We start from the raw sequence: 16,045 nt of genomic DNA on the forward strand, positions 1-16,045 counted from the left end.
ATGTCATTCTTCCACAATCATTTCTCCACCTACTGGCCACATAGCTTAGGATTTTCTTTGGATCTTAGTGCCAATCTCTTCTCATATTCCAGTTTTCCTTGCTCCCCAAACTAGTTACTTTCCTGGCCTGAGTCTTATATTCTTCATACATCTGCTCTCCTTATATCTCTTCTATAATCTCTTTTTTACCCAGTTCCTGTTTGATATTGTTTGTCATTCACTTTACACCAAATTGTGTCCACTTCTTCACTTGTGGAATACAGCTTACTATTGCTGCTAATAAATATTCCTTCACCATTTCCCAAGCACTAATGATATCCTGGCCTTCCAATTCTGCCCTCCATGGAACCTCCCGAAGTTCATATCTAAGACTATTATAATCACCTGCCTTATATGTGGTACATAATATAGAAAAGGGAACATAATTCCAAATATGTTCCCTTTTCTTTGATACTCCTGCATGTCTATTCATCTTCCATGTCAAAACCACATGGTCACTCTCCCTCCAACTAGAGGGGGGGGGGGAGAGGTGTCATCTCACTTATTATCAGCTCTTCTGATGCTATGACCAAATCCAAAACTCTTGAACCTCTTTTCTCTCTATTACATGTTGCCTATGACATTTGTCCCTCAAGAATTCTAGAAATTCCATTCCCTTATTACTACATGCATTTTCCTCTTCCCAGCTTATACTACTGTAGTTAAAATCTCCCACAACAATCATTCTTCTTGCACTTGCCAAGTTCAACTGCCTAAACATCTCCTATTCCCCACTCTCTTTACTCCTTGGCTTGTAGCAACATCCAAACTAAATATCCTGTCTTGCCCATCTCTACCTCACACTATATGCTTTCAAAACCATTAGTGTCACTGCCTTCCAAAGCCTCCACTCTTAGAGGACATAAGTCATCACTTATCATAAGCAGTACTCCATGACCCCGTTTTCCGCTCCTATCCTGCTGAAAAATGCTGTACCTTACTACTTCTATTCCTATTACTATATCATCTTCCATCAACCACGTCTCAGTGATCCCAATAATCTTTGGCCAGGCTGACACTATCAGCGCCACCAATTCATCTTTTTATTCTGGATGCTCCTGGCATTAGTATAAAGCATAAAAATATCACTGCTTCTATACTTATCATTATCCCCTCCAGACTGCACTGGACTCAGTGTTACCCAATGTTGTCCCACTTCCCTAAGCAGGCATTCCTACAAGAGGTCAACCCCTGCTACCATCCACCCTGGGAAGAACTCTAGGTTCTCTGCATTGGCACACCGACTCGTTCAGAAAACAGCAATCTCTCGAGATGTCTACGTCCTTACTCATTCAAATGCAAGCAGTCTCTCGCATACTTCTGTCCTCAAATGCTCTCCAAGCATCCACGTATTTCAATCCTCACTTCTGACACATTCTGGCTATTATGCTATTCATTATTACTGCTCTTCTGATAAGCTCCTCATTATCATACCTATCATACCTGGGTAACACACACACACACACTGTCTTTCTTCTCTGCTTATATAAAAAGTAAAGTTATTTTGTTTTCATAAAAAGTTAGAGTTGCCAAAAAAAATTTAGGTTTTTCTTATAGAAAAATTATATGGGCTCATCTCTCCAAATTGTACTTATATTTATATATATGTATATACATATATTTTCCTAATGTGAATCTCACCCACAAAAGGCTGCAGGAACATCAGCACTATTAGTAATAACTCTCCCAATCTTCACATCACCTGCAAATGACTGAATATCTCCCTCTAGTTGTCCAATAACAATATCATTGACATAAAGATTGAATATAAATGGTCCATTACTGAACATCCCTGCAGAATTCCTGTTCTAAACTTCTTACTCCCTGATACTGCTTCTCCACGTACAACAATATGTGGAGAGGCAGTGATTATGTGACACCCTGTCAAATGCCCTTGCAAAATCCAAAATAATGGCAGTGTATGCTTTACTTTCATCCACTGCTCTTGTTACTCTATTGTAACAACCTCATTACTAAAACAAGAGTTACCTTTAATAAATCAATGCTGGCCTAAATAAACACTATTGCCCTCATCTGTGAAATTTTGTATATGAGTTCTTACCAATTTCTCCAAAATCTTAATCACAGAAGAAATACAAACTGACCTATGGTTTGATACCTTCATTCTACCACCACCCTTATGAAATGGCAGTGTCTTTCTTTCTAGGAACTTGTCTTATTGTAAGATTAAATGGCCAGGTTAATAGCACAGTCAGTTTCACAGTATATTCCCTTAAAACACAGTAAAATTCTATCTAACCCCTCCACACCTTACTGACATCTGGTGTACTGAGTATTTAGAATATATTATCTTCATTTGCTAATAACCCTTTACCCTTCGTTATCCCTCTAAGAATACATAAAGATTGAACAACTGCAAATATTTGCTTTACTGGGATGAACACTAATAAAGTAATGATTAGATAGCTCAACTATGTCATCTGCCTTGGTCACTCTTTGAACGTGTTCCATCCATTTATGTTTATATTTTTTAACTTTTTCTACTACTGGTTCTTGGTTTAATTCTTTCATAATTTCTTCTTTTCTTTTGTGATCAAATAGGGTATACTTTGCAGTTTTTCTCATAAACTTCATTTCTGCTGTTATTAATCTTTGTTTGTCTTTTTGTTTTATTGTCCAGATTTCACTTCCATACATTAAGACTGGTAGGGCTAATGTATTGTATACTTTTAGTCTGGTTTGTGTTTGAACTAGGTTTGTTTAAATATAAAGTTAATTACACCTGTTATTTTTAAATATTTTGCAGTTTTTATGTTTATATCTTTCATTTTCATATGTGATCATACATATTAGGTAGTTAAATGAATTCATCTGTTCTAAGATCTTATTATCTATTACTATTTTAGTTCTTACTGGATCTTGTCCTTTAAAGGCCATCGTTTTTTTTTATTTTTCTGTGGATATTATCATACCATAATCTTTGGCTATCTCATTTAGATCTAAAATAGCTTTCTGTAAGTTATCTTCAGAATTTGTAATTATTATTTGGTCGTCGGTAAAAAGAAGAGTGTTTAAGTTCACTGTAGGAGAAAGTTTAATTCCTTGATGTAAATTTTTATTCCATTTTATTATTATTTCATTTAAGTAGATATTAAAAAGAGTTGCTGAGAGGGGGACATCCATGTCGGACTCCTTGGTTTATCTCTCTTGTATATGATAGCTCGTGATTTAATCTTATTTGTATTTGATTATTTTCATATATACTTGTGATAGCTTTTAGGATATTATTGGTATTTGTCTTTCTTTTAACCACCTTATCGACCATTATGGATCAAATACGCATCCGCATAAGCTTCGTATCCATCATATATTTCAATGTAATATCAATGGTATTACAATTTTAATATGCACTTAGCATCCATGATAACTTGAACGTCTATAGACGTCTTGGCCGGTAGCGTGGTTAATATGTTAAATAATATGTTTCTTTTAACTTTGTCAAATGCTTTTTCAAAGTCAATAAATGCAATATGTATTTCTAAATTGTATTCTCTTGTTTTCTCTATTATTAATTTTAGGCAAAAGGCTGGGTCTATACATGATTGTCCTTTTCTAAATCCATTCTGTACTTCTAAAATAAAGTTTTCAGAATATTTCATTAATTTACTATTTAAGATTCTTCTATATATTTTGTAACAGGAATTTAGTATACTGATACTTCTATAGTTTTTAGGATCATCTCTATTACCTTTTTTAAAGATAGGAATCACAATTGTTTTTTTCCATTCTATTGGGGGAGGGGGATACCAGTTGAATAAATTTTATTTAAAAATAGTAAGAGTCTTTCTTTGAATCTTGTTCCTGCATATTTATATAGTTCTGCATCTAGCTTTTTCTCCAGGTGATTTTCCATTTCTTGTTTCTTTCAGGCTGATTTCTAATTCTTCTTTAGTTATTTCCTTTTCATTTTTGTTAATTTTTTGCCAGTTGTCTTTTTGAAAATATTTGTCTGTCCACAATTCTGTGTAGTAATTTAGAAATTCTTCTAATTTCAATTCGGTGGTTAATTTTGTTTTCTTTGGTATCTGCATTTAAGTGTTTCAAAATCTTATATACATTGGGTCTTATTTTATATAAATCATGTTCTAAATTAGAAACAGATTTGTTCCATGATTCTCTATGTCTTTTTCTGACTTCTCTTTTAGCTATGTCTCTTATTCTTTTATATTCTATTTCATCTTCTAATCTTTTACTGCTTAACCATTTGTGATAGGCTTCTTTTTGATTATTTCTTTGTATCATCCCAGATCTTCAGTTTTTTCCTTTCATTGAATTTTTTGGTCTTTCCTAAGCTTTCATTTGCTTCTACATTTGGTATCATTTTTATATTAAGCCATTCTATTTCTATTTCTTCATTTTGTTTTATTTTATCTAGATATTGGTTAATTCTTTGTTCATATAGCCATTGTACATTTGTGTCATTCAATAGTCTAGTTTTATAAACAAATGTTTCAAATTTTCTTTCTGTTCTTATTACTTGTAGCCATTTAGTTGGTAATCTTAATTTTATTTTAACAAGGAAGTGGTCACTGCTTATTTCATACCCTCTGTGAACTCTAACATCTAGTGAAAATTTTGATGTCTTTTCATTTAATATAAAATAATCTAATATTCATTTCCATCCTCTTGCTGCCCAAGTATATTTATGTATGTCTTTATGTTTATAGAAGGAATTCATTATTTTTAGGTTATTATAAACTACAAAGTAAATCAATTTTTTATCATTCCTGTTTAGAGTATGTTCTCCATGTATTCCTATATTATTATTAATTTTTTTGCTGGACGCATATCAATGAACTCTTTATGATTCATTTTGGCTTCATTATCTAACTGCTGCTCATACCTCACTTTTGCTACTCTTACCAACCAGGTCACCTGCCTTGCTTGTTCTTTGTAATCCTCATGGAATTGGTTATTTCCACTTCTCTTATGCTGCCTCCATAATGCCCTTTTTCTCTGTATCACATGCTTAATCATTGATCCATTTCACACCTACCTTATTTAACCTTTTGATTGTTGTAATACATTTAGACATTGCTTCTACCAAATAGTTTTTGAATGCCCCCCCCCCCCCAAAGCTGCATTGATCTCCTTTCCAGCTAACTTCTCATTCCATGCTATGCCTGCTAGCTATCTCTTGAGCCCTTCATAATCACCACACCTTGTAGCTCCACATATACCCTATATACCCTTTTCTCACAGAGATCCTCACACTGCTGGTAACCGCATTGTTAATCACTTCATGGTCACTCTCACCAATTGGAGGGTGATTGGACACCTTATTTATAATTACATCCTCTGATGAGATGATCAAATCCAAGACCATCAATCCTCGTGTGCCCTCTGTTACATACTGTCTGAGGTAGTTGTCCCTCAAAATCTCAAGAAACTTATTTTCTTTACTTCCATTTGCTATCTCATATTCCCAGTCAATATTGCCATAATTAAAATCGTCCATTTTTTTATTTGCTTGGTGAATTTGATTATAAATTTCATAGTCACAACCATTCACATTACCAGGTCTATAACAACATCCAACCAAATATTTCATTCTGTTCACCTCTATCTCACACCATACTGCCTCAAAACCACTGGCACTATTTCCCTCTTGCATCCCTACTTTGTATGGAATGGACATAACTCTTTCTCTATCATCAATAGCACCCCCCTGTCCCTTTTTACCGTTTCTACCTCATGAAACACGTCACACCCTTCCATCTTTGTTCCTGTCAGGATGTCGCCCACATCCAGCCATGTCTCACTTATTTCGAACAATTTTTGTGTGAGCGGACTCAATTAATGCAACCATTTCATCTGCCTTGTTTCTTACACTTCTGGCATTTGTATACAAACACAGCAGCTCATTCTTGGATCTATAGCTAGTTCCGCTGATACCACTCATTCGATATGATTTCTCCATGCTCAACTCAAGTCATTTCCCTTTCTCCTTATTCATATTAGAATCCTCTTCAAATCCAACTCTTTCCTCTTGATCTCAGCTCATTCCCTTCATTTCCTGTCTACACATGCATTTCACATCCTCTTGGAGCATCCTTTCTCACACTGTGTTTCCCTGTCCACCCTGAGCCTCCCTGTTTCCCTGTCTGTCTTGCAGCCGTTCTCTCATTCTCTATATTCATGCACTCACTTCTTCATTCATAACCACCTCCTCAATCTCTCTTGTCTTACTCTCCTGCTCTTCCACATTGCTTCTCACTTGATCAGATTCATTCTCTGTACTCACTTCTCTACTTTCCAGCAGCAGTCTCTCCAAGTGACTCACACCAAAACACGCAAATGCAGTCCATCTCTCTTATACAGTTCACTTCATCCTTCAAACTCATTCCACACATTTACAAACTGTACTTCTTTCTCCTCACACATTTCAGCTAACATATCATTCATAATCCTTGCTCTCTGCCTCATCTTGCCACTCTCATACCTAGGCAACAAGCTTACTACATTTCCTATCACTATTCTCTTTTATCCATCTAAGCAATCTCTAGATATCCAATGTGACATGTTCTTTGTTCACAGTCAAGTTTTATACCTATTAAAACTACCAACTCTTGCTCGCTTGCTTGTCATAATGCCTCGATCACCCTACTCATTCTACCTCCAGTAAAACATATACCAGGAGCATGGGGAACAAAGGGGTTGAATTCATTCCTTTGCTTTGGTTTTGGCTTAAGTTGTTGTCATTAATGTTACTTGGCTCACAGAATCAATATAGTAACTGGAATCAGGTGTAAAGGTTATTGTTGTATTTATAGAAAGGATACAAGTGATAAGAGAGCGGGGGGGGGGTAGTACTAATGATATCAGATCATTTGAGTCCAGTCCAGTCCATCAAACTCTGAAATTTACATTCCTTTAAGCTCTCTCTCTCTCTCTCTCTCTCCATTACCAACATTCCAGAGTTCTCATATTGCCTTAGTCACTCATTTCTGGAGAACCTTTCCAATGTTTCCACATCACAAGGATTATGAAAACTAAGTGACCAAATCTGAACACAGTAATCCAAGCGTGGTCTGACCAATACTTTATAGTGACAAAATCACCTCCTTATCTGTATTAGTGTACTTTTTATCATAACAGTAATTGTGCAGTCTTTTATCAAACAGTCTTCTAAACTTCAATGTCAAACTTTTGTCAACTTCTAAACTTCAATCAAGAAGATAATTGTTAAGTATAAATATATTCAGCTTACTGTCAGTAATCAACCCCCCTCCCACACACACACAGATTTCATCTCATCCACCTTATATCTCTGTGCTCCAAAGTGCAACACCAACTTATATCTCTGTGCGCCAAAGTGCAACACCAACTTATATCTCTGTGCTCCAAAGTGCAACACCAAATTGCAAATTACCAACCGATCAGCATATCAGGAGTCGTTGTCAAGGTCTTGGAGAAAGTAGTCAAGAGAAAAATACAGGAATGGATTGATGAAAATGAGATACTGTATGGGGGGGGGGACAGCATGGTTTTGTGAAAGGTAGATCATGCCTCAGTAACTTGCTCAAGTTTTATAACACAGTGACGACTGAACTGGATAGGGGTAATGGGTTTACAATGATACTGCTGGATCTGGCTAAGGCCTTTGAAAAGATACCACATGGAATTCTAATCCATAAACTGCAACATATGGGGTGGATATAAGGTTGGTGCAATGGATAGGTGGGGGATTGATGGAGAGATATCAGAGAGTAGTTTATTCAGGAGTAGAGTTCAAAAGACGGCCTGTGACTAGTAGTGTGCCGCAAGGTTCTGTTCTTGGACCACTACTATTTAATTTGTTCATTAACAATATAGGAAAGGATCTGAGAGGAACGGTTCATTTGTTTGCTGATGATGCAAAGTTGGGTAGGGCAATAGTGAATGTAGATGATGTCAAAATTTTGCTGGATGACTTGGATAGACTAGAGGACTGGGCTAAGGAGAATGGATGTCAATTTAATGTGCCAAAATGTAAGGTTATGCATTTTGGGGTGAAAAGATTAACAGCAGTATACCACATTGGTGGAACTGTACTCCAGGAGATTGATGAGGCCAGGGATTTGGGAGTGTTGGTGGATAGGGAGTTGAAGTTTAGGGGGGGCACATTGCAAAAGTGGCTAAATCAGCTCATCAAATCACTTGGTTGCTGAAGAATACATTGAGCAGATACAAGCAAGTTATTGTTCCTCTGTATTGAGCCTTGATAAGACTCATCTCGACTATTGTGCCCAGATTTGGTCACCTGGGTTTCTTCTAGATGGGGAGGAGGTGGAGAGGATCCAGAGGCGAGTGACCAAGATGATAACAGGTCTATGGAATGAACCTTATGAGAACAGGTTGAAGATTTGTGGGTTGCAGAAATTGGTTGATAGGCAGAAAAGGGGGGGGGGATATGATTGAGACAGTCAAATTACTGAAGGGTTTCTATAAGATTAATTCAGAGGATTTTTTGAGAACAAGATTGGTGATGGGAGGACTAGGGACCATCCACGAAAGCTGGGCAAGGGTGTGGTTAGTAAGGGTGTTAGAGCTAGGTTTTTTACTTTTAGAGTGGTAAATGAGTGGAATAAGCTGCCAGAGTCTGTCGTGGGTGCTATGACTGTGAATGAGTTCAAGGCAAAGTGTGATAGATACTGTGTGAATGTTGAATAGTTGTGATGGACATGATGTTCATGGCCTTCCTCAATGAGTCTAAGGACTCTTTGGAGTTGTCTGTGTTAATAATAATAATTATCTTATTTCGGACAAACGGGAAGATCTGCCTCTATTCGGCTAGAAGAACACCAGTCTTATATTCAATACCTTGAACAGTCTGGACTTGCAGAACATGCCATCATCACTAGACATAGAGTTCATTGGAAAAAGACAAGAGTCCTTCACAAAAGTTGGTTCCTCATGGAACAGCTTTACAAAGAAACATGTGAAACTTTACTTCACTCTCCTAACTTAAACAGATCTGATGGTTTACATCTATCCCCTTTATGGGAGATAGTACTTTATAATTCAGCTAATCTTTCCTAACTTTTTATTGTATATATAATTTTTTTTTATTTATTTTATTTTATTTTATTTTTGTTAGGAAATTTATTGACCTTTTTAGTTATCTTACACTAGCTACTTAGGTGGCACTTTTTGGAATTGTCAGTTATTGTTTAATTTGAGCTTAAAATGTACTTAAGATGCCTGTGACACACAGGTGAAAATTATACTATTAAATAATCTTTTTGTGAGTTTTTCCTTTATTAATTTTGTATTTATGAATCTCCCTTATCCAACACATTCCACGATGATCCTAAAATGATGCAAGCGGATTGTTAAAAACAAGACCTACCAACAACAATTTTTTACTACAGTTAAAATAACAATTTTAACCATAGTAAAATAATTAAAACAAAAAGCCATAAACACATGTTGCCTTTGCAGGGAGATACTGCATTCTCTTAACAGCCTTCCTTTTTTTTTTTTTTTTTTTTTTTTCATGTATTGATATAGGAGGATGTGAAATATATATTTTTAATCCACCACTCAAAGAGTTAAAGAAAATAGATGAGCCTTAAAATACTGAATAATATGAAATAATGTTGATATGTTGGGATTTTCTGATAAAATAGGAATAAAGCGTTTTTAAGTAAGATATAAGCTATTCACAAAGATCTATTTTATATCTCTTTTATAATAGGTATGGATAGATGCAGGAACACAAATATTTTTCTCATATGCTATTGCCCTGGGTTGCATGACAGCACTGGGAAGCTATAATGACTTTCACAATAACTTCTACAAGTGAGTGAGTTTTGCTTTTTATTCCAGCAAATTTTATATTTGCATTATGAATAAATTATTGTGCACATCTGCATGTTTAAAAAGAAGAATAGTGCAGAATATTCCTTCATATAATTCTTAAGGTAATATTGAATATAATAAAATTGAGGCATAATTTTATTTTGTTTTTTCTCCTAGACAGTGCATATTTATAGCTTGCTTGAATAGTGGTACTAGTCTTTATGCAGGATTTGCTATTTTTTCTGTGCTTGGATTTATGGCAAATGAATTAGGTGTTCCTGTACAAGCAGTTGCTGAATCAGGTAAATTTGAATAAAGTATAATACATATAATATTAACTTTAAATTGATTTTTTTATGTTAATCCACACTCATAGTTAGGAGCCTGTCATAGGTTTAGTACCATACCCAGGCTTAAGGTTACATAATCCAGTTTCTCTTCTTTAGAGACCAAACATGGAATTTTTCCAAGGCACTTCAGACCTCAGTAATCAGAGAGGTGGTCCTAAAGACATTTACAAACTTCCATGCCAAATCCCACAGCCTACTGAGAAAGCAAATATCATACTTAATTCATGAACTACATGCTATGCAAGCCACCATCTGCTGCCCATTAATACATTACATAAGCCATCTTCTACACGCTACACCATCTACCACCTACTAATGGTATTTTGTGTGTTCTCTGGCCATCATGCAGGATGATAACCCAAGTGTACAGGAAAACACAAACAAAAAAACTGCTACCTACATATTAGATTGGCTAGATGTTGAAAGTTTATTTTCCACTTGGTTAGAGTATAATAAATTTAGTTTAGTCCTTTATCCAAGTGTGAGCAAACAAAGTTTGCGCCTGAAAGTATCTTCAGGACTGGGTTAGGTTGGTACACACCAGGGCAACTCGTTGCAAAGGTGGAGCAAGCTACCAACACTCCTATCTTAGTATCTCCTATAATGCAAAACACATCTCCTTGCGGATATGTCTAATGTTATGCATTAAGGGAAGGGCCACTACCCAGACCGGTTTCGACCTTTATTGAGGTCTCTTCAGTGGGAGCCAGGCCCAAGTCGTGATATCAGGCAGAAGCATTAGCAGGTCATCTCCACCTATAGGAATTGCCAATTGGTGTGCCACCCTTTTTTAATAAATTACTCTGGATTTAGAGAAAGATGTTGAAAGTTTATTTGCAACGAGTTGCCCTGGTGTGTACCAACCTAACCCAGTCCTGAAGATACTTTCAGGCGCAAACTTTGTTTGCTCACACTTGGATAAAGGACTAAACTAAATTTATTATACTCTAACCAAGTGGAAAATAAACTTTCAACATCTTTCTCTAAATCCAGAGTAATTTATTAAAAAAGGGTGGCACACCAATTGGCAATTCCTATAGGTGGAGATGACCTGCTAATGCTTCTGCCTGATATCACGACTTGGGCCTGGCTCCCACTGAAGAGACCTCAATAAAGGTCGAAACTGGTCTGGGTAGTGGCCCTTCCCTTAATGCATAACATTAGACATATCCGCAAGGAGATGTGTTTTGCATTATAGGAGATACTAAGATAGGAGTGTTGGTAGCTTGCTCCACCTTTGCAACGAGTTGCCCTGGTGTGTACCAACCTAACCCAGTCCTGAAGATACTTTCAGGCGCAAACTTTGTTTGCTCACACTTGGATAAAGGACTAAACTAAATTTATTATACTCTAACCAAGTGGAAAATAAACTTTCAACATCTTTCTCTAAATCCAGAGTAATTTATTAAAAAAGGGTGGCACACCAATTGGCAATTCCTATAGGTGGAGATGACCTGCTAATGCTTCTGCCTGATATCACGACTTGGGCCTGGCTCCCACTGAAGAGACCTCAATAAAGGTCGAAACCGGTCTGGGTAGTGGCCCTTCCCTTAATGCATAACATTAGACATATCCGCAAGGAGATGTGTTTTGCATTATAGGAGATACTAAGATAGGAGTGTTGGTAGCTTGCTCCACCTTTGCAACGAGTTGCCCTGGTGTGTACCAACCTAACCCAGTCCTGAAGATACTTTCAGGCGCAAACTTTGTTTGCTCACACTTGGATAAAGGACTAAACTAAATTTATTATAGATTGGCTAGCTCATCTTCAATTGAAAAAGTCTACATAAAGAGCCCTTTCATCATGAAAGGACTCTTTATGTAGTGTACTACCTTACCCCAGTCCTAAAGATACTTTCAGGTGCAAACTTTGTTTGCTCACACTTGGATAAAGGATTAAACTAAATTTATTATAGTCTAACCAAGTGAAAAATAAACTTTCAACATCTTTCTCTAAATCCAGAGTAATTTAATAAAAAGGTGGCACACCTTTTGCAACTCCTATAGGTAGAGATGACCTTGCTATTGCTTCTGCCTGGTATCTCCACAACTGGGCCTGGCTCCCACTGAAGAGACCTCAATAGAGACCTCGAAACTAGTCTGGGTAGTGGCCCTCCCCTTAATGCATAACATTATGCATATCCACAAGGAGATGTGTTTTACATTATGGGAAATACTGAGATAGGAGTGATGTTAGCTTGGTCCACCTTTGCTACGAGTCACCCGGTGTTGTACTACCTTACCCCAGTCCTGAAGATACTTTCAGGCGCAAACTTTGTTTGCTCACACTTGGATAAAAGATTAAACTAAATTTATCATTAGAATCCCTTATCTGTTTTCAGCAGTTAGTGCATTGATAGGATCATTAATGTACAGTTTATGTAAACAAGGTTTGTGTAAACTGTACTTTCTAATCCATCCAATTTTGTTTGTTTCCTAGTTGTTGCTAACAGCACTCCACTTATAGTGCAATGAGGAATATGAGCTGATTTTTATTCAGTTATGGTTTGCAAACTAAAAAGATAACATTTTTTATCTTATCTTTTATCTTAATAAAATGTACAGAAAATGTAGGCATTGATAACCTACTCAGAGTAAAATTAAACATGCAGATTGAGTTTCTTGTAACTTTTTGTTACAAGAAATTCCATTGGTCCAAAAGTCCATTAGTGTTCTCAGAGAAGATTTTTCTTAATGTTATATTTCTACATACAATTGATACACCTTTTCTGGTTTGATTTGTAGAACAAAATTGAATTTTATTTAGGGTCTTTTTTCTGGCATCATTATATGCATTCTTTTTTTGATCAAACTTTTATTTGGAAAGCATTACGCTGACTTCATTGATATTTCAGCAACCAAAGTATAAATGATAAACTCACTGGATGAGGTATGAAGTAAGTCAAGATCCCTCTCACTGCTAAGGAAGATTTCCCCTTCCCTAATGGTGGTGAGGATTGGATCTACTTTAAGCACATGTACTTTCAGTGTTTAATCATCAGTATCATTGAGGTGTATAAATTAAAGTCAAAACTTGGATTATTTTTTGTTTTACTTCCTACCGTTTCTTGTTTTCATCTATATTTTTTTTTAATTACTTATATTATTTATATATACTTATATTATTTATTTAATATTAGAGAGTAGTGTTACTTCCAAGCCTCCATGGAAGGCTCATTGTGGGAGGTTGAACACTCACATATTACAATAACTGTCATATATTGCCTTTAAGACATTCAGCATTGGAGCATTCACTACCCTCTTCAGCAACATATTTTACTTATTCACCACCCACTCCAGCAACATATTCCACTCATTCACCACCACCACCATGCATAACATCTCCTTTTAACTTCCTTACTGACATGACTTTTGTATAGTGTAGGGATGGCCTCTTGTTCTGGTATAATCCATGTAATAATTCCCCTATATCTATATGATTAGGTACTCACCAGCTTATACCTCTCAGTCAAATCACCTTTTCTCCTATCTTCCAAGCTCTGCAGACCACATTCCCTTAATCTGTTCTCATAATCAACATTCCAGAGTCCTGAGACAGTCTTAGTTATGCATCTTTGCACTTTCTCTCTCTCTCTCTACTGTTTTTTTTTCCTATTGCCATTATAACCAGGCAACTGAGATCTGTGCATATAAATCCAAATGAAGCTTGATCAGTGCCTTATACAGTGGAATTATCTCTTCCTTATCCATAATTGTGTTTTTTTTTTCTTTTCAGTATTCCAGCAGTTTTCTGGGTAATTTTTACAACTTACAAAGGTAGAGAAGTGAGTACAGAGAATGAATCTGATTAAGTGGGATGCAATGTCGAAGAACAGGAGAGTAAGATAGGAGAGATTGAAGAGGTGGTATGAATGAAGAAGTGAGTGGCATGGGGTGCACAGGGGACCACAACATGAGAAAGGTCGATGCTCCAAGAGGATGTGAATGCATGTGTAGACAAAAAGGGAAGGGGATGACCTGGGATCAAGAGAAAACAATTGGATTTGAAGAATGTTCTAAGATGAATAAGGAGAAAAAGAAATGGCTCGAGACATGAAGTCACATCAAACCAGGAATGACCTGCTGTGTTTGTATACAAATGCTAAAAGTAAGAAACAAAGCAAATGAAATGGTTACATTAATTGAGTCTGTTGACCCAAGAATTGTTGGAATAAGTGAGACATGGTTGGATGAGGAGGAATAGAGATGGAAGGATACGATATGTTTTGTGAAGACAGAAAGGGTAAAAAGGGAGGGGGTGTGTGCTATTGATAATAGAGAAAGAGATATGTCCATACAAAGTAGAGATGTTAGAGGGAAATAGTGCCAGTGGTTTTGAGGCAGTTTGGTGTGAGATAGAGGTAAATAGAATGAAATACTTAGTCAAATGTTTTTATAGACCTGGTGATGTGGATGGTCTTATACGGAGGTAGGGAGTTTTTTCATCCATAAACTTGGGTTTTTCGTCTCCCAGAACAGGCAAACCAGCCCTGTGAACACACATGGATTACAGTCATGAATACGTCCCAGCCATATGCTGGTCCCGAGCCCAGCTAAAAATGGGGGAGTGGGGAAGCTGGTAAACTACCTTATAAAAGCCTCACCAGGAATACTTTGTGAGTAATGCCCACAAAGTCACCTACGGTCGGAAACGACTGTAGGTGACGAAAATCAGAATGTGGATGGTAGTGACTAAGAAATGTATAATCAAATTAGCCAAGCAAATAAGAAAAGGGTGATAATTATGGGCAATTTTAATTATGGCAATATAGACTGAGATGGTGAGATAGCAACTGGAAGTAAAGAAAATGGGTTTTTTAGTTTTTGATGATAGAGAAAGATTTATTATTATTATTATCTGAGACCTCCAGGGAATCAAGGACTCATCAAGGGAGGCTGTAAATTACCCAACCCAGCTATCATACCTTCCCTTAAATTCATTTACACTAGATGCACTCACTACCCCTAAGGACAAATTATTCCACTCACTCACTGCTCTCTGGGAGAAAAACCTAGCTCTTACCCCTTTCTTGACTGAGAACAACCTTAACTTCCATGGATTCCCCCCATGTTCTTTCCCCGCCTTCCATATAACGAAAATTTCATCATTTGAAATGCTATAACACCCATTCAAAAGTTTATAGACCTCTACATATCACCCCTCTTTCTCCTGTTAACCAGAATCTGCAATCCACATATTGCAATCTGTGATTGTAACTCTTCTTGGCACCATTTCCACAGCTTCTTTATCCCTTCGGAACCCGGGAGACCAAATCTGCACACAGTAATCCAGGTGTGGTCTTATCAAAGCCTTATAAAGAGGCAAAATTACTTCCTTATCCTTACATGTCAAGGTTCACTTCAACATAGCAATTATCCTCTGAATTGTATTTGCAACTTTTGCTATGTGACCTTTGAACTTTAAATTCTTATCCACCAATACACCAAGATCCCTTGCCTCTTCAGTTTCTTGTAGCATAACCCTGCTAATATAATATGCCGCTGGAACTCTAATCACAACAAAGTGCATAACTTTACACTTACTAACATAAAACTGACAACCATTTTCGTTTGTCCAGATTTCCAGTCTATTCAAATCATTTTGTAATTGCTAAATATCAGTAGCATCCCTGATTGCCCTGCCTATCTTCGCATCATCAGCAAACATTTGCAAATCTGATGATAGACCCTGCTTGATGTCATTAATGTATAGATTGAACAATAATGGCCCAAGGACTGAACCCTGAGGTACACCACTGGTTATCTTAAATCTGGAAGATTTACACCCACTGTATACCACTTTTTGATATCTGTCTGTCAACCATCCCCTGATCCAAGTCAATAGATTATAT

General features: G+C 36.6%; 1 protein-coding gene across 1 annotated transcript in view; it reads left to right on the plus strand.

The window, feature by feature from the left end:
• Nucleotides 1–16,045, plus strand: part of LOC150108414 (sodium- and chloride-dependent taurine transporter-like) — a 197,300-nt gene that overhangs the window by 118,972 nt on the left and 62,283 nt on the right. The window contains exons 6-7 of the mRNA XM_090390462.1: nt 9,740–9,843; nt 10,021–10,145. Coding sequence (XP_090246588.1) covers nt 9,740–9,843; nt 10,021–10,145 — 229 coding nt within the window. The remainder of the gene's footprint in view (nt 1–9,739; nt 9,844–10,020; nt 10,146–16,045) is intronic.

Source organism: Typopeltis vanoorti, chromosome 3, assembly GCF_054136105.1.
Source record: "Typopeltis vanoorti isolate ZY-2024b chromosome 3, IOZ_Tvanoo_1.0, whole genome shotgun sequence".
In the NCBI taxonomy this organism is placed as follows: domain Eukaryota; kingdom Metazoa; phylum Arthropoda; class Arachnida; order Uropygi; family Thelyphonidae; genus Typopeltis; species Typopeltis vanoorti.